This window comes from Diabrotica undecimpunctata, chromosome 9 (assembly GCF_040954645.1).
Source record: "Diabrotica undecimpunctata isolate CICGRU chromosome 9, icDiaUnde3, whole genome shotgun sequence".
In the NCBI taxonomy this organism is placed as follows: Eukaryota; Metazoa; Arthropoda; class Insecta; order Coleoptera; family Chrysomelidae; genus Diabrotica; species Diabrotica undecimpunctata.
Window position 1 is genome coordinate 47,623,773 of NC_092811.1, and position 25,471 is coordinate 47,649,243.

Consider the following 25,471-nt stretch of genomic DNA (forward strand, 5'->3'; position numbering starts at 1 on the left):
GTTGTGTCACTTTTATCGAAGGCTAGTTCGTCATTCGCTACAGCAAGAACAATGTCACTTCAGCGTTAGTACTGGAAGGTGTTCCTAAACCAATCAAGAAAATCGTCACTTTTGAGTTGTGTCACTTTTCGTGCATAGGGTAAGTTTAATGTAATTTTTTACGCGGTCAAATTAGTAATATTATCTTAGTAATATTAAACTAATTAGGTGTTAAATTTTTTTTTATATTATTATTATATACACTAAGGTCTCTTTTTATGCAGATTATTTTAATGCGATTTTGAAGTTGTGCGGTTTATATTTCATCCAAATTTTCTATTATTAACAGCTACTATAATAATTTTATTAATATTAACTCTTCACATCCAGATATAACCCTTTCGTGACCGGCTGACACGATCGTGAGCTTATGTTTATATGGGTATCAATATCAAAATAAACATATTTTTACTGGGATAGATGATTCAATATGTTGTGTATATCATGCATTATCAGCACAACTGAAATTATTTAACGAATTCGCGATTAGTTTGCAATAGAATACCCGAGAAGATGGCTGTGTATTTTGATGACAAAACCGGTAAACGTAAGTAAAAGATATTTTGTTTTTATTTTATGTATTTATTTTATGGTAACGGGTTTGTGGTATAAGTTAAGTTTAATCTTCGTAATAATAAACAAGATTTAAGAAATTATTGGTTTGTTTGTAGAGATCTTGTCCCATAATATTTGAATATCACGATAGTGAGTTGTCGTCACAAATACAATTTTCAATAGCAGGAAATTAAAAATACTAAATATTTATTGGTTTAACTTTTTATTAATTTTTCTCTATTTAAATGATACAAATATTTTTTTTCTAATTACAGGTGTGCCTCTTACCCACGATTTGGCTCTAGAGTTATTAAATGATGGCAACGAGTCTGAAATAGAAGATTTAGATGACGAAAATGATGATGCTTTTTAGGTACAAACATTTGAAAATGACATCGATGACAAGGATATTGAAGAAACTGTATTGGATGAAGAACCTGTTCCTTCAACGAGCTCTTCTTCAGCAAGGAGGCAATGGAAAGACACGACACTTCAGCAAAAAAATCATAATTACCCAGAAAGTACACCTAAACCAATCAGAAATGCTATGGAGTACTTTTCCGATTATTTAAATAATGGTTTCTTTGATTTAGCTGCAAATTGTACAAATAATTATTATATGCGTAAGACAGGTCACATGCTGAACACAAACAGTGAAGAAATAAAGAAGTTAATAAGTATACACTTGATTATGGGATGCATCCCTTATCCTAGACTTCACATGTATTGGCGTCAAGAGATGCAACTTCACATGGTATCAAGCCAAATGTCACGAGACCGTTTCAAGACATTGCGTACAGCCTTGCATGTAGTTGATGAGGACATAGCACCTGAAGGTAATACGAATGCACTTTGGAAGGTACAACCCATCATAACTGCAGTTAAATGAGCATGTGACAGATTAGAAAGACATCCAGGTAATTATTCCATTGACGAACAGATTATTCCTTTCTGTGGAAGATGTCCAAATGGTTTAAGACAAGTAGTTAAAAACAAACCGCGACCTCAAGGCCTAAAAGTGTTTGTGACTACAACAAGCGACGGTCTAATGATAGACTTTGAGGTATATCAAGGTGCAAGGAGTCCCTTCCCTGACAGATCACTTGGAGTTTCCGCAGCTGTGATTCTACATTTATCAAAGTCAATTCCTCCAGGAAGCTGTCTCTATTTTGATAGATATTTTTCATCAATACCCCTCATTGAACGTCTATCTCAAATGAAACTTAATGGAACAGCTACTTTGATGATGAACAGACTTCCAGAACGGAGAAAGATACCTTTTAAAGAAGATCGTTGTATGAAACGAGGCGAATCACAGCAATTTGTGTGTGGAGACTTAGTTGTTGTTAAATGGAAAGACAATAAATATGTGCTTATGGTATCGAATTGTACATCAGCTGACAATACAGTGAATGTGAATCGCTGGGATAAAACTTCTAAAGCTTATATTCAAGTTTCCTTGCCAAAGCTTATTCACAACTACAATACCAACATGGGAGGTGTGGACGTTCTAGACCAAGGTATGGAATATTATCGCACATATGGAAAAAGAAACTAGCAGATTTGCTTCAGTTCAGATTAGAAGATGGTCTCATTGGAACGAAAACTAAAAATCCTTCATCAACAAGTGAAGACACTCAATCTATGGATATTGATCCAGTTGTAAACCAAAAAAGGTATCGACCAGCCAATAATCCAAGTGACTCAAGGAGGTATGATTGTTATGAACATTTTCCTATTTTTGATGAAATTCCAGCTCCTAGAACATGCAGATTTGAAAATTGCTCTAGTAGGTCTAAAGTTACGATGTGAAAAGTGCAATGTTTATTTGTGTTTGTCACGCAACAAGTCCTGTTTTAGAGATTACCATAAAAAATAATAATTTTTTTTTTGAAATTTCTGTACCTGACAATATGTTCACGTATAATTGCTTGAAATTTACTCCTAGTTTTTGTTTTATTTAAGGTTGTATGTAATAAATGTTAAAAAATTATAAATTAATTTTTATTTGGTCCTAACCTAATCTTAATTAGGTTTAATAAAAGTGAGTTTTATTAAACACTCACGATCGTGCGTTGATAGAACATAAGCCGAGAGCGCACGAACGTGATATGTCATTTTTGACAAATTCAAACTATGAATTTTTTTTTCTGCATTTTTTATACCTTTTTTGGATAGTGTATATCGTATTTACTCAAAGGGAAACTTAATTTTCACTCAAAAAAAGTTCAGGCCTGAAAGGGATAAGCAAAGTATAGTGTTTGTAATTCGGGGAGTCCCCTGGTTACATGATGTTGCTATTACATCATTCTGTACAATCTGTAGTTGTTTTGAAATTAAATTTTCTCTTAGCGGTGCTATTTTATAATAAGTGGACAATTTAAATTTTGCTGATATCAAGTTGCAGTATAATGAGCAGCACATTTTGATTTATTGATTGAAACATTTAACGTGAGAGTCATAAAATTTCATTTTTCATTAGAAGAGGTTTTTCCATATCAGTACCGTATTTGCCATTTTTTAATTTGTGTTAAGATTTTATTTGGCCCATAATGAAAAAAAAAACATCAAAGACAATTAATTTTGGAGGACAAACGTTTTGGTTTTATGTGATTTTAGAAAACTATGGAATGGTTATCTACTTTTTCAAGGCAAGTAAAGTCATTTCTAATGCGATTTTTTTTATGCGCGTTTCTGTAGAACGTATCCACTGCATAAAACCAGACCTTACGTATTTTTTATTTTATGTTATCTCTCGAACTGTGAGTTTTTCTGAATAATTTTAAAAATAATTTCGTACGTTATTGATCTCAATTTTTAATGGTAAAATTTGTGCACATATTATATTTTAATGTATATGGGGTTAGTGTAAAAATCTTTTAACAGTTATACAAAGTTAATAAAAAAACTGCTTATTTTATACTTTCCTTTACTAATACTTTCGTGTAAGTTTTCATAATAATAATTTTCGTTTTCATGTTTCTAACATTAATTTCATAATATATTTACGTAGATATTTTTACAAGCATATCTTCAGAAAATTCGTTTTTTACAGATTAATCATGTACTCCCAGCAAGGAAGTAGAGGTGGTAAATTACTGGCACTGGCTGCTGCAGCCATTAAAATGTGGCAAGCTATGGAACAAAAAACTGGTTCAAATGACCTAAAATTTAGCACCATAGTGCTAGAATGTTATGAAGCAGACGTCGAACAAAAAAATTCAACTAAAGAAGTAGAATTGGAAGACATAGTGCCAGAAGAACATGAAAATGTTGCAAACGAAATAAAATCCAGCACTATAATACCACAATGTAACCAAGTAGACATCGAACAAAAAAACTCAACAACAGAAATAAAATTGGGAAACATAGTACCAGAAGAACAAGAAAATTATTCAAAAGAAATAGAACCGAGCAACCCAGTACCTGAATGTCAAGAAATACACATCGAACAAACTGCAGAGGTAGAATTAGTAGACACAGTACCAGAAGATCAAGATACGCATTCTAGATGGGAATGCACTGAAAACAACCATACAGTGAGGTTAAGATTGAAATGGGTTACATCAACAAAACAACAAAACGGATCGTCAGATGAAAATGTGGATGATTCAGACTTGGATCCAGATTTTCGTATGTCACATTCTGGTTCTGACGTATCAAGTGCATCGCCAACAACATCGCAGGAGGAAGAAACAGAGATAGATAATACTCAAGCAGATGACAGAAGAAAATGTAAAAAAAGAAAAGCAAATCCGGTTGAATGGAAAAAATCGAAATCAAAATTGCTACGAAATGCTGGAAAATCATATGAATCATTATCAGTCCGTAAAACAAAGTTTCCTGCAAAAAATTTACAGCCAGCCTGTAGAGAACAATGCAAACTACAATGCTCAAACAAAATAGACGAACCTAAAAGGATAGAAATATTTAACAAATACTGCTCACTTGGAAATCTGCAATCTCAGCGAGAATTTATCTCTAGAAGTATAACTCCTATTAAACCTCAATATCAGTATAGGAAAGAAGGAAGCAGACGCCAGTGCAACCATGCGTTTCATTTCTTGATTAGCAACGTTAAGGTACGTCTGCAAATTATTTTTCAAGGCCACATTGGACATATCTGATCGACCTATTAGAACTGTGATAGCTAAATTAAACGAAGAATTTCTTCAAGAAGATCTTAGGGGAAAGCACGGACACCACCCTCAAGTTGATTCCGCAATAAAAGATGGTGTTATTGATCATATTAATAGTATACCAAGAATCGAAAGCCATTACCTCCATGCAAAAAGTACCCGAGAATATATAGAAGGTGGGAAAAGCCTGGCTGACTTACACCGCGACTATAAAAATGAATGTATTAAAAAAAAAACGTTCCTTATGCAAATATCACAATGCATTCACGAATTTTCAACAACAACTTTAATATATCATTTTTCACCCCGAAAAAAGATATGTGTGATCTTTGCAATTCTTACAACAATGCCACAGAAGACGAAAAAGTGGTATTAAATCAGAAATATGATACGCATTTAAGGGAAAAAGTTCTATCCAGAGCAGAGAAAGAGGAAGATAAAAAAAGAGCAGTACTAAGCGAAGGAAACATTATAGTTGCTACCTAGGACCTTCAAGCAGTTTGCCTGCACCAAGAGGGAATTCATCAACATTTTATTATAAAAGCAAAATTAATAGCTACAATTTAACTGTCACTGAACTGCAGTCAGATAATGTACAGTTCATCCCAAACCCTTCTTTCAGTGCGTCATAGTTGTTCGAATTCTCTCTAACGCATTAAGCTAGAAGTGACAGAAAAAAACGTATGTCTGTGATTATTATACATAGAACTTAAAAAATTATGTATCGTTCACGGGTATTTGCATATTAAAGCGAATTCTACTTACGGATATATAATTGGTTGGAGTTTAGAATGCGCTAAATAGATATCCAATCAATGATGCGCATAAATATAATTTGACGCAGATGGTCTCAATAGTGACAGTACTTTGACAATGTCAACTGATAAAATGATAATTGTCACTCCAGGTTAGTATTTTCGGACATTTTACAGTGAAAATTTAAATTTGTATTTATTGTCATAAAAATATTTTAAATATGCCGAGATATACCGAGAAAGAACAAAGCCTAATATTAAAATTATTAAATTATTTTCAATTAGAAAAAGAGGCTGGGACAACTTTGTTACCAGTTTCTGCCGTTCGTGAAGTAAGTTTTAAATTATTCTAAAAAATATTAATAGTAGTTTAAATACTATACATTTTAGCGTGTTGCCGAAGCGTTAGGAGTTTCGTTACCAACAGTAAGACGATTGGCAAATGAAGGTATCCAAACAGATGCTAGCTATTCTGTTGCAATGAGTACTTCAGTATGTGAAAATCTAGGACCTTCATTAACTAATAAATATGAACATGTTATTAGAACTCGTGTATACAGAATGTTTAGTGAAGGTTTGTATCAAAATATAGTTTGCCATAACCTACTGAAATATCACTAGCGTCTTTATATTGTTTCGTGTTAATTTTAGGCCAACATGTTACCCTTCATACTCTTCAGGAAAAACTGAAGGACATAGATGAAATTAACATTTCTACTGGTTCACTGAGTAGGGTTTTAAAAGATTTGAAATTCAGATGGTTAAACTGTAACATATCAAATCGAAAATATCTAATGGAACAATCACATGTGGCATATAAAAGATTACAGTTTTTAAAAGACTACAAAAAAAATCAACATGATTTACACCCGTTACAACCAGTTTTTTTGGATGAGACCTGGATATATAGCAAGGGAGGATTCCGCAAGAGCTGGCAAGATGGCAGCATTAATGCTGTTAGAAAGAAGACCGGAGAAGGTGTACGATATATTGTACTCCATGCGGGTTGTAAAAATGGATTCATTGATAATTGCAGTCTAATTTTCAAAAGTGGAAAAACAACTGGAGATTATCATGATTCGATGAATGCAGAAAATTTTGAAAAATGGTTTGAATATCAACTTTTGCCAAATTTAGAAGAACCGTCGTTAATAATTATGGACAATGCACCTTACCACTCCAGTTTAGTGGAAAAAATACCAAATTCAAGTTGGACTAAACACTCTTTATTAGAATGGTTAAAGGGGAGACATTTATGTGTTTCAACAACCATGATGAAACTTGAATTATTGGAGATGGTGAAAAAACATTTACCAGATAAAGTTTTCAAGTATGTATTAAGAGATATTTAATAAATGAGATTATATTTGTTTTATTCTACAGATTAGATGTATTGGCACTTCAACATGGTCATAGAATATTGAGATTGCCTCCATATCATTGCCAGTTTAACCCAATTGAGAATGTTTGGTCAGATTCTAAAAGATATTATGATACAAAAATATGTTCTGCAGGTACTGTAAATGAAAGTACTGTATTAAGTATTTGGAAAGAAGCATTAGAGCAGGTAATTCAAGCGTACTGAAATTCGTAGATAATAATTGGGGTAAAATTTTTAAGGTTACACCAGAAAAATGGAAGCAATATGTAAGACATGCAGAAGATATCATTAATGAATACTGGGAGACAGCCAAAAAAATTGATGCCAGCCACATATCTCCAATAATTATTGATTTTAACGAATCAGATACTGAATCAGATTGTGAATTCAGGACAGATATTGAGGAAATATCTTAAACTATTACTGTCTAAACTAAACTATTAAACTTAAACTAAACTATAGTGTCAGATTGAGGTTGTATTTTAAAGTTATATTTTAAAATTGTATTTTCCACTTCTACGCCAAATGTTAAAATTTTTTTAAAATTAACGCTATATATATTTCCCGTACAGTCAAGCTTGCGTTATTTACATTTTAGCGGTATCTCAAGCTTTTATAACGCTCCCAATTAATCCTATTGAAATTTACGTTTTTTTTTTATTGTGATGTACATAACATGTTTTTTATAAAATAATCGTTCATTTCAATGTTTGTCTGTATAACTTTTTATTTTATTTTTCTGGTACGGCACTGGTTTAATGCTAACATGGCGGTATCAATAGGTTTCTTCGAACAAGCGGCCAAACCGTCCGAAACTATGAACGAATAGTCGACCAGCGCGAGTAGGGAGGGTAGCACTAATGACAGTATTATTGTTCTCTCACTGGTCAACTGTTTGCCACGAATTCTGACTAGTTTGACTGTTTGTAGGAATATTATAATATTTCATGAGTTCACATGGTATTCACGTGGTAACTCCTTCTGTTGGGTAGACAGATTATAATACGAGTACCAATAATACAGATTCAACCGCCATAGAAGAAGACAATGAAGACCCCCCTCATACACAAGACTGTGAAGGTAGTGCTGTTGAACACGCAGAAGGACAAAAATTACCTCTGCGTCGTCCTAAACATCTTGTTCATACACTAAAGAAAAAGAATCGCGCAGCATCTGTGACTTCTACTTTGTCAGATGAGGCGGATAAATCTTTTATAGAATATATGAAACGGCAAACTAACGCAGAAAAACCCATCAGTGCAGACTTGGAATTCCTACAGAGCCTGCTGCCAGATGTTATGCAAATGGATTCCAGGAGAAAACGGAGGTTTAAGAGATCAGTGTTAGTTAATCGACAACATATTGGCGGAGCAGGAAGGAGAACAAAATCTGTAATTTGCATGCCCCACTTCTTCGTCGGCATGTTCCCAGTGGAGTCACGACGACTCTTCTAATGTATCGGCAGCTGAATATCTTGCTACTTGGAACATGCAATAGTAAACTAATTCTTCTTTCTTTTGAAATTATGTTGTAATCGTATTTTTGTACTAGAATACTTTTGGTATTAGTTAAATATAAAACTTTTCTTATCCAGTCATTAGAACCTATTGTTTGCCAAATTACACTTACCTCAAAGTAATTAGCAGACGTTCCTCGGAGCTTACTGCTAATCTGTAATTCGTATCTTTCTTGAAGATAATCGGAGAAACAAGTCTCAGCAAAACTGAGAAATTCTCTTTATTCATCCTGTAGAAACTTTTAAATGTTTCAGGGTCCAAACTCAGTTCTGTAGCAACCACACTCACTGAATGAACTAAACTTCTCACATGAAAAGGTCGCACCCAACATCGACGTTTCTTTTTGTTTGCTTTTAATCGTATTCGTCGTAACATGTAATAAGAAATTACGACGTTGTTCACGACGGACATTTTGTATATCGAATGAATATATTGCTTCGATGAGAACAAATGCACGAAACGATATTGTATATCGCATGTAGCGTATCGCGTATTGCCGGTTGCCCATTGCCTTGGTGTGAATTCCAGTTAGGGATGTAGGCTCAAAATTTCGAGCCAATGTGTTTTACATGCATTCATTTTTTTCTAATCCTGAGAAAACTAAAAGTATTTTTAAAAAATTTACATGCAGAATAAAAGATTACATTATTACTGAGGGCCGAAAGTCACTTAGAGTAACCAAAAAATTTTTTTTAAATCATATATTTAAAATTAAAAATCACTATATTTAAATTTTCTCTTGTTTTACCCCTGTAACTTATTAAAATAAACATTATAGAAGTTTTCAGGGACTTTCGGCCTTGGTAATAATGCAATCTTCCATTTTGCCTTTAAATTTTTCAAAAATGCTTATTAGTTTTCTCAGAATACGCAGAATGAAAGATTACGTTATTACCGAGGGCAGAAAGTCTCTGAAAACTTCTACAATGTTTATTAAGTAACAGGGGTGAAAAATAAAAAAAAAATGTGTGATTTTTAATTTCAAATATCTCATTCAAAAGAAACTTTTTATTCATTCTAAGGGACTTTCGGCCCTCGGTAATAAAGTAATCTTTCATTCCGCGTTTAAATTTTTCAAAAGTACTTATTAGTTTTCTCATGATTCGAAAAAAATGATTACAGGCGTCAAAATTTTACATTCTGTTCCTTTCCTCTTAACTTTAATAAGTTTTTACTTGTATGAAAAATACTTTTATCGATTTATAATATACGTAGAACTATTAACTATGGTTTATATCCTATCTGTTAGTTTTAACTTCAGCAGGAGAAAAAATTTAAACCATAAACATATCCACTAAAGGTAAATTGTCAGACTGTCCCTTTAAAAATCCGGCGTCAGTCATTCTAAAAAATTTATTTTACAAAATGTAACACACTTAAAACCTTTAGGCCCGGCGCAAATTGAGCACAGCCCATGCACATCCCATGCGCAGCACACGCGTGGGTTATTTTGTAAAACGTGATTTTAGACGGAGCGACGCATATTAAACCCAAACCACGGCCAGGCTAATGCCAGACTTGTTGGCGTGGATAGAGTTGTGCTAGCAACACAATTTCGTGGGTCGTGGGTCCCTACCTAACCTTACTTATTTTGTTTAAGTGACCAATTTTTTGTTGTTATTTAGTGAAAAATGGAAAAGTTTATTGAAATTGTTCGAAGCTTTAATGTCTTGTATGTTACTAGTAATAAAGATTACATGAGAACAAAACTAAAGGATGGTTTGTGGGAGAAGATAGACAAAGAATGTAATTGTACAGACGGTAAGTAATTTTATTTTTAATTGAACTTAGTACTAATATATTAGGTTTGATGTTGTATCAACATTATTAATTTACATACTGTAGTGTGACAAATACATTCAACAATTGTTACAATATTATTTGATGTTCATCTAAGTACAGTTAACATCGTTTTTAAAAATCATTAAATTCGGAGATATTGTAGTTTGGCTTCTATCTCCTTATTTTAGAATCAGTTGTTGTTAAAGGTTTAATTTGAAATGTAAAGAAAAATATGTACTTAGACATTACAAAAATTTAAGTAATGAAAAACAAGCAATAATAATTTCTTTAAGGGAAAGTTTTCTTTTATGTATATTTTGGTCATTTAAAAGGTTTATAAAAGTAGAGGGTTCTAAACAAATATCAGACATGTTCTTTAAATTTATTTCTTTAACATTTATGTATATATGTATATATATATATATATATATATATATATATATATATATATATATAAATATATATATATATATATATATATATATATATATATATATATATATATATATATCGTGGGTATACTGCAAAAACTGACCAAGTCAATTTTTATCGATTTTTCGTTTATCAATCCAAGTCACTCGAAAGACGTAACCGAATACCTGGAAAAGTGCCCAAGTCAAAATATAAAGGCACGATGCCGCAACACACATAACATCCAAATGTCTATGTCTCGGTATGCGTATCAATAGACTGGAAGAAATGATCATGTTGACTTGGTCACTTTTGCATGAAATGTGATTCACATTTCATATCAACATTGAACTGCGACAATTGGCAATTACGAATTGGTCACTTTTTGATGTTTTAGTTTTACCTACACGTTGTATGTTTATCAGTTGAATTATCACGTGTTGGAAAAGGAAATATTAAGTTTATCTTTCATTATGACGTCCAGGGGAAAGTTTTTAGTACAAATGTGTTTAGATGAAGGCGAAGCTAGTACTTCACATGAAAATAACGCAGGTGAGTGTTGTAATTTCGTAATATTTATTGAAAATAATTTTGAGGTTATGATGAGGACAACAAATTATAAAAGTATCTATTACTTAGCTCTTAGCAGATAAACGTTTTCCTTAAAAAATAATATTTATCGCCCCACTTCCTAACCATCAACAGTAAATGCCGCTGATACAAAGTTAATATTCTATGTAGATTTTTGTTGTTGATCATTTTGCTGTTTTAAAATATAAAACATAATAATGAGATCAAATTAGGGTGACTAATAATAAGTAACGGTTTCAGAACTATGGTCTTCTAAATCAACATCACAACACATTCCTATTTTGTCAGCTGGAACCAGCACTACGGAAGGTAAATATACATTTTAAAACTGATCTTTTTATCCTAAACTAATATTTTAATTAGGTTCATTCAATACTACTCTAATGCAAGGATGTTCAACTACCACGTCTGATAATGAAAAAGAGAATACCAAACATTGTGAAGAACATAATAGCTCTATTGAGGTGAGTAATATACCTGTGTCACCTACGTTTGAGAAAATGGTCGTTGATAGTGGTTCAGATTTTTCTACCGGCAGTAGTGATAACTATATTCCGAGTGATGATGATGGTTTATCAAATGTTGAATCAACTGATAGTGATGTACCCTTATCAAAACAAGAATGTCGTTGGAGAAGAGCTAACCCTTCCCGATGGAAAAGAAATATTAAAAAGAAAAATAGAATGTCAAGTTTGCCTTACAAATCAAAAGGAACAGTCATTGCAGCAAAAAAAACAAAATTGATTAATTGCAACTCTTGTAAATTCAAATGCTCTCTTAGTTTTAATGATGATTTCAGAAACCAGTTATGCTCGGAATTTTGGAGATTAGACTATAATCGTCAAAAAGATTATATTCTCTGTTGTGTTGCGAGCAAAGAACCTACTTGTAGAAGAGTTCGTTCTGGAACAGGTGCTCTCAAAACTGCAAGTAGGTACTATCATTTCCTAAACCAGGGTAAAAAAATTCGAGTTTGCAAGAATTTCTTTCTACGCACTTTGTGTATAAGCCACGGGCCAGTGGATAAGGCATTTTCTGGAGCAAATGATATAGGAATATTTGCAGCTAACGACAAACGTGGCAAAAAGGAACCGGCTAATAAAACCAAACCTGATATTATAGCGTCAATCAAAGCGCATGTACAAAGTTTTCCAACCATGGCATCTCACTACTGTAGATCATCAACTAAACGAGAATATTTAGATTCTAATTTATCTATCGCAAAAATGTACGAACTATATGTGGAAGATTGCAAGAAAACGGGAAAGGAATACGCATCTCAAATAACTTACCGTCGCATTTTTGGTACCAACTTTAATTTGTCCTTTTTTAAGCCTAAAAAGGATCAGTGCCTAACATGCACGAACTACTTGAAGACAAAAGCTGCAGATTTAGAAGAAAAATATCAGAATCACATTAAAAGACGAGACGAAGCAAATTTAGCAAAAAAATCTGACAAAGAGTCTCATGACTGATAATAGTTTTTTAAGTGTCACGTTTGATTTACAAAGCGTTCTGCAAATACCTTCTTCAGATGTCTCACCAATGTATTACAGTAGAAAGCTGTGCGCGTACAATCTCACAATTTACGAAGCAGCTAGTCAAAAAGCCCACTGCTACGCATGGACTGAAATTAATGGTCAAAGGGGCAGTTCAGAAATAGGTACATGCCTGCTTAAGTTTATAAAATCTTTGCCACAAAATATTATCGAAATAAGTTTGTTCTCTGATACCTGTAGCGGTCAAAACAGAAATCAGTTTATTGCAGCATTATTTCTATTTATCGTACAAAACAGCAATTTAAATATTGTACAGCATAATTTTTTGGAATCTGGGCATTCTTATATGGAAGTAGATTCCATGCACAGCGCCATAGAAAATGCTAAAAAGAATGTTCCAGTATACACTATGCATGATTGGTTAAACAATTTTAGACTGGCACGCTCCAAAAGAGGCCGAAACAAAAGAAGTGATCCATATAACGTACAGGAATTAAGGTATAATGATTTTCTTGACATAAAGACCCTAGCTGCTAATACTCTTAAAAATAGAACCATTGATGAAAACGGAAATCGTGTTAATTGGCTAAAAATTAAATGTATGCGATATGAAGCAGATAAACCGCAATATATACTATTTAAGTACAACTATAGTGATCCAGAATTTCTTATGTTCAATGTAGTTGGACGTACTAAACGAGTTATAAATCCTATAAAAGAAATTCAACTATTATACTCTAAAGAAATTCCTATTTCTAAACTTAAAAAGCAGGATCTTCTAAAATTATGTAAGACAGGAACAATTCCCTCTGAATTCCATGCTTGGTATCAGTCAATACCATCAGAGAGTGGAAAAAAAGATGTTGCTCCAGAGCCATCAGTATTGTCCGATTCGGATTTGGATTAGTTCTACTTGTCCGATTCGGAGTCAGATTAATTCTAGTATAGAAACTTTTACATTTTTGTTATCATTTTCCAATTTAAAAAATAAAGTAAATGTTTTTATTTGAAACTTCAGCCTTACACTGTAAATAAATAAAATTAGACATAGGTATTTTCTTTGTGTTTTATTATTGATCAATAATTATCATTTTGTGGCCATGATGTCAATATGAGAAAATTTCTACATCAAAAAGTGACCAAGTCAATTTTTTTTGCGAAAAACAAAAAGATCTTTTGAGATACTTAGAATCACTAACTTCAACCATTTAATACCTGGAAAGAAAAAATACATATCCTTTTAAATTGATTTAGAAATAAACTCAAATAAAATTACAAAATATTCAACATCAATTATCTCGAAAGCATCATATTTGACTTGGTCAGTTTTTGCAGTATGCCCACGATATATATATATATATATATATATATATATATATATATATATATATATATATATATATATATATATATATATATATATATATATATATATATTATATATATATATATATATATATATATATATATATATATATATATATATATATATATATATATATATATATATATTATATATATATATATATATATATATATATATATATATATATTATATATATATATATATATTATATATTATATATATATATATATATATATATATATATATATATACAGATTGAACGAATTTAAAACGGAACATACGAAATCAATGTATTTCGGCTCAACTCCGCTCTAGGTGGTTGGCCAACAAAAGGTTGTCAAATAATTATATTATAAAAATCCAATACTTCAGCGGGCTGCTGGATTCTGAATTCTTTCAAGAACAAGTCAAAACTCCACCCAAATAGGTTGCCTAGAATCACTGAAAAAACTAGACTACACAAGCAGTTATTATGCTGTCAAACCACTTATCGCTTCCTTATAGTCCAAGAGATAGAGCCGAAATTTTGAACTGATCAGTAATATGACATTTCTCTATTGGAATATATTCATTGTAACTGGGTTAAGACTTTGCCTTACAGGCGGACGCCCCTCGTGGTACAGGGGGTGGCTATACAGGGATGAAGTTGTCATTTTTTTCGGAAAAATTAACGATCGATAATATGGCTGAAAATTTGCCCAGAGGTATATTTAAGAAAAAAATGTGATTTGTAAAGTAAATATGACTTTGGTTTGAAAAAGAGGATCTTCTAAAATTATGTAAGACAGGAACAATTCCCTCTGAATTCCATGCTTGGTATCAGTCAATACCATCAGAGAGTGGAAAAAAAGATGTTGCTCCAGAGCCATCAGTATTGTCCGATTCGGATTTGGATTAGTTCTACTTGTCCGATTCGGAGTCAGATTAATTCTAGTATAGAAACTTTTACATTTTTGTTATCATTTTCCAATTTAAAAAATAAAGTAAATGTTTTTATTTGAAACTTCAGCCTTACACTGTAAATAAATAAAATTAGACATAGGTATTTTCTTTGTGTTTTATTATTGATCAATAATTATCATTTTGTGGCCATGATGTCAATATGAGAAAATTTCTACATCAAAAAGTGACCAAGTCAATTTTTTTTGCGAAAAACAAAAAGATCTTTTGAGATACTTAGAATCACTAACTTCAACCATTTAATACCTGGAAAGAAAAAATACATATCCTTTTAAATTGATTTAGAAATAAACTCAAATAAAATTACAAAATATTCAACATCAATTATCTCGAAAGCATCATATTTGACTTGGTCAGTTTTTGCAGTATGCCCACGATATATATATATATATATATATATATATATATATATATATATATATATATATATATATATATATATATATATATATATATATATATATATATATATTATATATATATATATATATATATATATATATTATATATATATATATATATATATATATATATATTATATATATATATATATATATATATATATATATATATATATATTATATATATATATATATATTATATATTATATATATATATATATATATATATATATATATATACAGATTGAACGAATTTAAAACGGAACATACGAAATCAATGTATTTCGGCTCAACTCCGCTCTAGGTGGTTGGCCAACAAAAGGTTGTCAAATAATTATATTATAAAAATCCAATACTTCAGCGGGCTGCTGGATTCTGAATTCTTTCAAGAACAAGTCAAAACTCCACCCAAATAGGTTGCCTAGAATCACTGAAAAAACTAGACTACACAAGCAGTTATTATGCTGTCAAACCACTTATCGCTTCCTTATAGTCCAAGAGATAGAGCCGAAATTTTGAACTGATCAGTAATATGACATTTCTCTATTGGAATATATTCATTGTAACTGGGTTAAGACTTTGCCTTACAGGCGGACGCCCCTCGTGGTACAGGGGGTGGCTATACAGGGATGAAGTTGTCATTTTTTTCGGAAAAATTAACGATCGATAATATGGCTGAAAATTTGCCCAGAGGTATATTTAAGAAAAAAATGTGATTTGTAAAGTAAATATGACTTTGGTTTGAAAAATAAAAAAACATTATCATAATATCATTTTAAAACTACAAAATATTCTATAAAACATTCAGACGATGACGTAGAGTTTTATCAAATGTTTTAGAAAAGTTTTTCTAAATTTTTTTTTCTTATCGGAAAAATCGTTTGAAAATTTTTGGAAAAAAATCATGGTATAACTGACAGAAAATCGAAAGGATTCTACAAATTAGATTTTACCTCAAAAAATTACGAAAATTTTAATTTACGGAAATTTTTTTGGAAAATTTTGAGGAAAACTCTACTTGACGCTTTTCAGAATAGTAACAGAAGTGAGCATACAAATTTTCAAATCAATCGGTATAAAAATATCATAATAAAATCAGTTTGAAAATTGTTACCGAGACCTAAAATGCGCAGGCAAGTGGTACATTTGATCCCGTTTTATGGCTCTCTGTACCAACCCAGCTGTCCGCTCTTTTCGATTTAGAGTTTTTAGGGGCTAAATAATGAGCCATGAAAATGGCGGACATATTACTTATCGTTAATTTTTCCCCAAAAAATTGCAATTTCACGCCTGTCCGCCACCCTTTATGTATCCACTCTCGCGTCCGCCCTTTGGGATTTCGTCTAGTTATACCAAGATCTTACTCTGGGCAAATTTTCAGCCATATTATCGATCGTTAATTTTTCCGAAAAAAATTACAACTTCATCCCTGTATAGCCACCCCCTGTACCACGAGGGGCGTCCGCCTGTAAGGCAAAGTCTTAACCCAGTTACAATGAATATATTCCAATAGAGAAATGTCTTATTACTGATCAGTTCAAAATTTCGGCTCTATCTCTCTGACTATTAGGCAAGCTCCTCTTTCCTTTAAAGGAGACAGATAGTTGAACGATATTTTATACAATGTCTATCACCGGGTATGGATTTATTTTTGTCCAAGTTTTATATTGGTCCACTATTTCAAATGCAGTTCAAACAGACCTATATTAAATTGTATGTTCCGTTTTAAATTCGTTCAATCTGTATATTGTAACGGCTAGCTCACCCATTGCACATTGAAACCCCTCAGGGGTGATGTTCGGCATAAACTAACTTAATTTGAGAAATCGGGAATTATTAATAAAATAATTTCTTTAACACATATCTTTATTTATTTATATTTTAATAATTCAAAATGTAATAACAATTAAATTGAGGTTCTAACAACAGGGAATTAAGCATCTATATACAAAATCTCAAGAAATAAAGAAACTTAGCTCTACTCTATGAGAAATCCTCCTGCTGTTTCCTTCTCAACTCGGACCATACAATGTCTGCAAAAACCATGCCGCTAAGCCGAAACCATGTGGATCCCTCTCCAATCCAAAGCCATGCGGACTTCCAAAATCGAGATGGATTTCTTATTCAAAAAAAAAAAAAAAAACAATTTCATTTTTGTATTCTTCAAGGTGGATTCTCTTGAATAAAAACCAAGATGGATTCTCTTGAATAAAAACCGAGGTGGATTCTCTTGAATAAAAACCAAGGTGGATTCTCTTGAATAAAAACCAAGGTGGCTAGAAAAACAAAAGCCGCTATAAAACTCGTCATGGCACGAGTTTTGTCCAACAACAGAAGAATTCTGGCAAGCGGAAAGCTCTTCTCTCCGAGACCTGTATACCGATCCAGAATTCTCTGATGTTGCCAAAACTCACAAATTAATAATTGTAATTAATAGATAAATTATTAAATGAAAAATGAAAAAGACAAAGTTGTGCGATAAATACGATTTATATTGAATTATTATTATTACAGCAAAGGTAAAAAGGAAATAAAAATTGTAAGCAGTTTTTAAGTACTTGCGTACACAAAATTATACGATATATTCTTAATTAAAGTATGAAAATATGTTGTAAAAAGAGCAAAGTATTAACTTACCCAGACCGTTGGAAGTTTCTGACCACGAGGACTTATATTTTTAATAATACCTTCTCGTTTGCTGGTTCATTTTAAAAAGAAATTAAATCGGGTCGGATTGATAGAAGTAAATTATTTAGGAGTGGGGTTTCTGTTTCTTGTACTATAAAGTAAGCGAAGGTAGGACTACGAGGGGACTTAAGAAATTAATCAGCGGATTTATTTGTAATAGCAAAATATTGAAATAAAATATAGGAATACAAACAAAGGAAAAAGAACTTATTATCAATAAAAATCAAATAGTATGCGCAGAAAATAGTGGAAAGTACTTTGAAATTAATAAGAACAAAAATGTAACGTTTTAAACGTTACAATATATATATATATATATATATATATATATATATATATATATATATATATATATATATATATATATATATATATTGAGATGATATTAAACATAGGAGAAAGAAAAATAGTGTTTAAAAAAAATAATTTATTCTTAAGGAATTCGTAAGGAATTAACATAATAATAAGTTAAAAAGTGTTTTTGCAATGAATTTGTTTATTTTAATAATTATAAGATTGTAAATATATTTGAGTGAGCCATCTTTATAGGCAACCAAGTATACACTTAAGTGAATTGGATAGTATGAACTTTTATATAGAATTATGGATTAAAAATAGTGTTATTTATTAATTTAAAATGTGTAATTTATATATAAATTTGTATTCTGATCTGAAAAGCCCGAATTTCCATAAAATTCTAGATAGAATTTTAGTTAGAATAGTAATCTTCTAGATAGCATAAAAAGAATTATCTAGAAAGACGTCAATAGACAGAATTTAACCTTTGTTCGCACTAGAGTCTTCGCGAACATGGTTATGTCTATGAAATAGAAAGATTCGAACAGATATTTTTTTAAGAACATTCGTGAACAACAGAAAATGATATAAATATGATGTGAATTGGATTCAAGGAGTGAGTAAGCAGTCAGTAAGCAGTCAGTATGAAGTCAGTATAAAGTCAGTCGGTCATAATTTCAATATAGTGAAATATGACTGACAAGAAAGTCAGTCAGTTAGTCAGATTTTCAAGATAGTCAGTCAGAAGGTCCAGGTGTTCAATATAGTAAGTTCAATGAAGATTAAGAAACAGAACTAAGAGAATATTATTGAAGATTAAAAATTATGTTATGTATATTGTGATTGGAGACATATTTATTGGAGTTAATGTATGTTGGATTGGAGTTAATATATGGTGATTGGTGATTAAAAAAAAAAAAAAGATTATTAGAAAGACGAATAAATAGAAAAGAGGAGAGAACAATACTTTACTGATTTTTAAATACTATTAGGAAGAAAAATATTCTAAAACGGTAGAAGCTGATAATTAAAACATTGTGGAGTATTTGGCAAGACAACGTTTACAAAAGAAAGATAACCGAAGGCTGACAACGAAGACATTGAGTGGTGATTAAAATCTTTATTGTGGAAAACACTTTCATTTAGGCATTCAGTGACAGAAAGGTACCAAATTTTGTTAATATAATTTAATTAGGGTCATAAGAATTTTCATAGTTTGTTTTAAATTTTACATTGTTTATATTAGATATATATGTGTGTTTCATAATAGATATAATAAAGATAATTTCAAAAAGTGCTTACAAACTAATTTTTTGAGAACCGCGATAAAAACCCTATATATATATATATATATATATATATATATATATATATATATATATATATATATATTGATAAGATTAGTGTTTAAAGAAAATAATTTATAAGTTATATACTAGATAATATTAGATATAACAAGTATTTGGTTATTTTAAGAAGATATATACTAGAGAATTTAATAAAAATTATTTATGTGAGGGCATTTTTAAGAAATTAGCATATAATAATTGTAAAAAGTTGTATTTTAGTAATTATAATGTGGTAGATATATTTAAGTGAGCCATGTGACTAGGCAACCAACTATACATATGTGAGTGACAGACAGATCTACTTACTCTCCAAGTGACATTTTAAATAATTAGGAATATAAGTGGGGTTATAATAATAATGTTGGTTTAAAATGTTTAATTTATATATATTTACTGATTTAAATGTTTATTCTGATCTGAAAAGCCTAAATGTCAACAAAATTATCAATAGAACATTAACGAATTTTCCAGAATGCAGAATTTGACCTTTGTTTATGTTGGAACATTCTGGAATAATGATTATGTCGGTGGATCGAACAGATACTTTTTTCGAGAACATCCATATAGAAGAAATAGAACTAAATCGAACATGATTTCTTACCAGATGGTTCTGGAAGATTGAAAAGATATAAATACCCGTGATTTGGATTCAAGATGGCCAGTTTATTATGAAAGTTAGTAGAAGATAGACTCATTTAGTTATTGAAGTCAATTGTTCAGAAAGTTTAAGTCAAGCAGTCAGAAGAGTTTTTAGTCAGAAAGTCAGTCAGAAAGTTTAGTAAGAAATATGAAAGTTAGTTGGAGTCAGTGAATCAGTTACAAATAGTCCAATTGTTTAATATAGTGAGTTAAATGAAGATTAAAAATTATGCATATATTTTAATGCACATTTATAATTATACAAAAATAATTATTGAAGATTAAAAAAGTATATTAGAAGAATATTGGATGGATATTGGAAGAAATTAAAATTATATTATGATTGGAGATTAGTATAAATCAACTTATAATAATTGGATAATGGTATATTGAAAAGAAGAATAAATATAAATGCTGTTTTGCTGGTTTGTTTGGTGGTTTATAAATGCTGGTGAAGAAAAATATATCTTAAATTGGTAGAAGCTGATAATTGGAAAAAGTAATTTCACAAAAACAAGGATAACCGAAGTACGAAGACATTCAGTGGTGATTAGAATATATATAGTGGAAAACAGTTCATTTAGGCATTCAGTGAAAGAAAGGTACAAAATTTTGTTAATATAATTTAGTTAGTGTCATAACAATTTCAATTTTGAAGATAGTTTGTTTAAATTTAACATTGTCTATAGAATTTAATTAGTTTTATAAGAATATCAATTTAAAGATAGTTTATTTTAAATTTACATTGGCTAGGTTAGATATATATGTGTGTTTCATAATAGTTATAATAAAGATAATTTAAAAAAGTACTTACAAACTAATTCTTTGAGAACCGCGATAAAAACCCTATAATATTATTAAAAAATACTCATTGCTCATCATTCAAAAAAAAAACACATCATAACAATATATATATATATATATATATATATATATATATATATATATATATATATATATATATATATATTATTAAAAAACACTCATTGCTCATTAAAATATTCACAAACAATACATCATTACAATATATATATCATTTATTCACAATACACTATGTTTGAGATAATCTTACAATAATTTGCATATTATTTAATCAGAAGTGTCCCCTTTCTACAGCCTTACGTTGCCAGTCAACAGATCCGTTGTTAGAATTGAAACAATCAGTGAAACGTTGCCTAACAGAAAATGCTTCATTAGAACTTCTATTTCGGTTTGGTGCTAGGGAACTCAAGTTACTTTCACACAAATTGTTGTCTATTTCGTCATTTTCTTCCTGTTTACTGGCGTTTGAGAGAATATCAGTTCTCAAATAATTGTGGAGTACATTTGTGGCCAACACTATTTTATCTATGGTATCCAATTTACATTCAAAAGGTCTTTTGTACACCCGAAATCTAGCTGCTAATATTCCAAAGCTACTTTCTACTGTTTGCCTTGCTCGGGATAATCGATAATTAAAAACCTTGCTTTGGTAATTGCCAGTCACTCTCACTTTGGGATATGGACGCATTAAATTTGGCATTAGAGGAAAGGCTTCGACTCCAACAAAGACATACGGTGTTTCTATATTTTGCCCAGGTAACGCTTTTGGTTCAGGCAGTTGTAAAGACCTAGTGTTTAGCATTTTTCCTAACGAGGAATTGGCGAATATATTTCCATCACTAAACCTACCCATAGAACCCACGTTTACAGTTGTAAAACGATAATTTGCATCTACAGTCGCCATCAAAACAATGGAAAAATATTGTTTATAGTTGTAGAAGGAAGATCCGCTAAGAAGCGGTTTCCGAATGGCAATATGTTTACCATCAACAGCACCTAAACAGTTATAAAACTGCCATTTTCTCTCATATTCCATAGCAATATTTCTCCATGATTCCACTGTTGGTTCAGGCAAGTAATTGGGTTGTAAACGTTGCCATAGAGCTGCACATACTTCAGATATAATATTCGATACGGTTCTCTCTCCTAATCTATAGCTTAATGCTACAGTTTTAAACATGTTACCAGTGGCCAAATACCTGAAAAAATGTGAAATTGATACCACCAACTTTTTAATTTGTTAAAATACATATATAAAATCAATTGCTTTAAACCTTTTTCATTATTAATAGTTTTTTTTTAATTATAGCCGCAGCTGCTAAGGAACAGTGGCGAAAGCTAAGAGAATGCCACCGAGAAGCTCTTAGAAGACAACATAAAAAAAGTGGACAACAGGCAACACCAGTTAGGTTATGGAAGTACCAAAAGCAAATGGACTTCTTGAAACCGTATATGAAAAACAGAAATACTGTTGAATACCCATCTGTTCCATCAGAAGAAAATCAGTTGGAAGAGAGTGAAATTATAATAGAAGAAAGAAATAATGAAGAAATAATAGAATCTTCTCAGAACCACAGCCCCAAAAGGTTAAAAAAATCCACCGTACGCACAGATCCCGTTATTTAAAAGTTTTTTGAGGACAGTGAGAAGAGGGCAAAGAAGAGGAACGAAATACGAGAAAACCTGTTAAAACATAAAATACAGGATGATCTCAATAAGGATGGTTTATACCAATTTTTTTTCTCGATGTACGACATAACATAACGACAAAAATCTTCCGAAAAAATACCATAAAGATATAAGGAGAAAACTATTCCAAGCTGTTTCTCAGGCTGAAGATATGGCCGAGAAGGAAGTTGAGAAGAATTCTGAGATGTACAGCCAGCAATCTACTCCATCTACCAGCCAATCTAGTAGTTATTATGTGATAAGCCAAGAGTACCCAGAATTATTCTCTCCTTCACATACAGGGTCTTTAAGATCAGAAGAGAGAAATGAAGCATGCTGCTCGAAAAATTTTGATGATTTTTGAATCAATTTATTGAATGTTAATAAACTAGATAAATATTAAATAAAAAAACTTTTTTTCTAAAAATACTTAATTTTTCAAATATTTACCTTAGACATACTGCTAATTTTTGTTTACTTCCAATGGACTTTTAAGCATTACACTCTTGACCGGTATTATCTTCTTTAATTAATTTATGAACCTCACTGAACTGTCTTCTGTTTAACCGAAACGACTCTTTAAAGACATTATCTGGAATTTCACTGGATAACTTGAACTCTCCATGACTCTCTCTTTTTTGTAAATACTCATTAGTTTTACTTCTTTTTCTTTTTTTTTTTAGAAGATGCAACATAACAAATCTTTCGTCACTTTCAGATTCAGATTCTAAATCGAGCAGAAGTTGCTCGTTTGATGCCATTTTCTGTACTGAACGAAGAATACAAATATTTGACATGGGCGTGGGCTGTGTTCAATATGCGTTATTATTGAAAAACGTGTACTTGGGCTAGGTTGGATCACACGTGGTCTGCGCGTGGGATGTGCATGGGCTGTGTTCAATTTGCGGCGGGCCTTAAGGGCAAGTTGTATAAAAGCTGGCTTAAAGTTAAACTAGATTACTACGCAAACAGTGTTGTATAATGCTAATCCTTATGATGATTTAGCAAGCGCATGATTAAGTCAATTTCACAAAGGTTGGTATTAAATCTGTCAAATAGATGTCATACTGCAAGTGTTCTATGATAATTATAACCCAAATAAAGAAAGAAGATTATAACCTACTAAAAAGTTTGTATTATTGATAATAACTATAGTGTAAAAATTAATTGAATATGGCTAATAGGCAACGTTCAACTAATTTTACTGAGACTGAAATTCAACTGTTGGCAGCTTTAGTAAAGGAGCATATGAAAGGGCTAAACAAGGAAGAAATCAGGAAGGAAACATGGGATAAAATTACCCAAAAGTTTAATTCACAAATAGGGGGAGTCTTCCGTTCAAGTAAAGTACTTAAAACAAAATATAAAAACTTGCGCACAACTGCAAAAAAATTTGCGGATATAAAGCTAAACTATCGAGGCACAGGTGGTGGTCTCCCCAATAATATTATCATAACCGAATTAGATGAGACTATAAAATATATTCATGGTCCGCAAGTGGTTGGAACCACAAGCTCATATGACGATGATGCCGAAGCTAGTGCAGGTAAAAGTGGTTTGTTTATTACTACTTATTTATTATAATTGATATTTTTTTAGCATTAGAAGATGAGAAAGACACTCCAATGATAGTTTGCACTGGTAAGATATTTAAAACCGCTTTTATTATATGGATCATGTGATAAGTAAAATGTGTTTCAGAAAAAGACAAGATTGGAATCCAGGAAGATCTTACTTATGAGTTCATTGATGAACCAGTAATTGATGAGAACAGTAGTAATAATGCAAAGCGAAAATATGTGTTCTACAGGTATATATTGATATTAATAAAGAAATAATAAATAGACAAATTGAGGACTCAGACACAGGACTTTGTAACTAATAATTTGAAAATTATACAGTAGAGCATTAAAAATGCTTTATTTTCATTGCATATGGTAGGAAATTTGTAGTTATCAAGATATTACTAGAAAATATATTTAAAAAAAGCTTAAAAAAATATGCTGTATTTATTTTTTTATATAAATATAACGGTGCCGCTTATAAAATTTAAGCATGTTTAGTGTACGAGCTACTATTTTCTGTAATTTGTTGTTAATTAAGGACAGTGTCAGTGTCAACCATTGTCCAGTAGATGTTGGCAGTTATTCTACAACTACAGTAATAAAATGTTTATCAAAAATTTAGTTACAAGGTCCTGCGTTGTGATCCTTTAAATATGTTTTATTTTATTTTACAGAAACTGACCATATAAATTGGAAGTCTTACACACCTAGTACTTTACGCACTCCTGTATCAAATGAATTGAAAGCAACTAAAACTAAAGGTATTTTTCTATTGTTTAATCTTTACAAATATTTTATTTATTGTGACTGTTACAGTGCAACTTAAGGATGAACCAATGAAGAACAAAATAAGAAGTTGGGCTAAATCGAAAATACACCTCACAGAGCTACAAAGAGAACAACATGTGAAGGAACATGAGTTGAAAATGTTGCATTTAAAACAAAAACATAAAAAAGAACTAAAATTAATGGAAGTTGAATCCAAAATAAGGATGGAGTTTGAACGGAAGGAACATGAAGCAAGGATAAAGAAAATAAATTCTGATG

General features: G+C 31.1%; 2 protein-coding genes across 2 annotated transcripts; one reads left to right on the forward strand and one right to left on the reverse strand.

The window, feature by feature from the left end:
- The first annotated feature begins 10,966 nt into the window (after window positions 1-10,966).
- LOC140450632 (uncharacterized) lies at window positions 10,967-12,645 on the forward strand. The gene is made up of 3 exons (XM_072544293.1): window positions 10,967-11,131; window positions 11,411-11,479; window positions 11,534-12,645. Exons 1-3 carry the CDS (start codon window positions 11,053-11,055, stop codon window positions 12,643-12,645), a joined length of 1,260 nt encoding a protein of 419 aa, XP_072400394.1. The 5' UTR covers window positions 10,967-11,052.
- An 8,817-nt stretch (window positions 12,646-21,462) lies between these two features.
- LOC140450633 (uncharacterized) lies at window positions 21,463-22,371 on the reverse strand. The gene has a single exon (XM_072544294.1). The coding sequence runs from the start codon at window positions 22,369-22,371 to the stop codon at window positions 21,463-21,465; it is 909 nt and encodes a 302-aa protein (XP_072400395.1).
- Window positions 22,372-25,471: the final 3,100 nt, after the last annotated feature.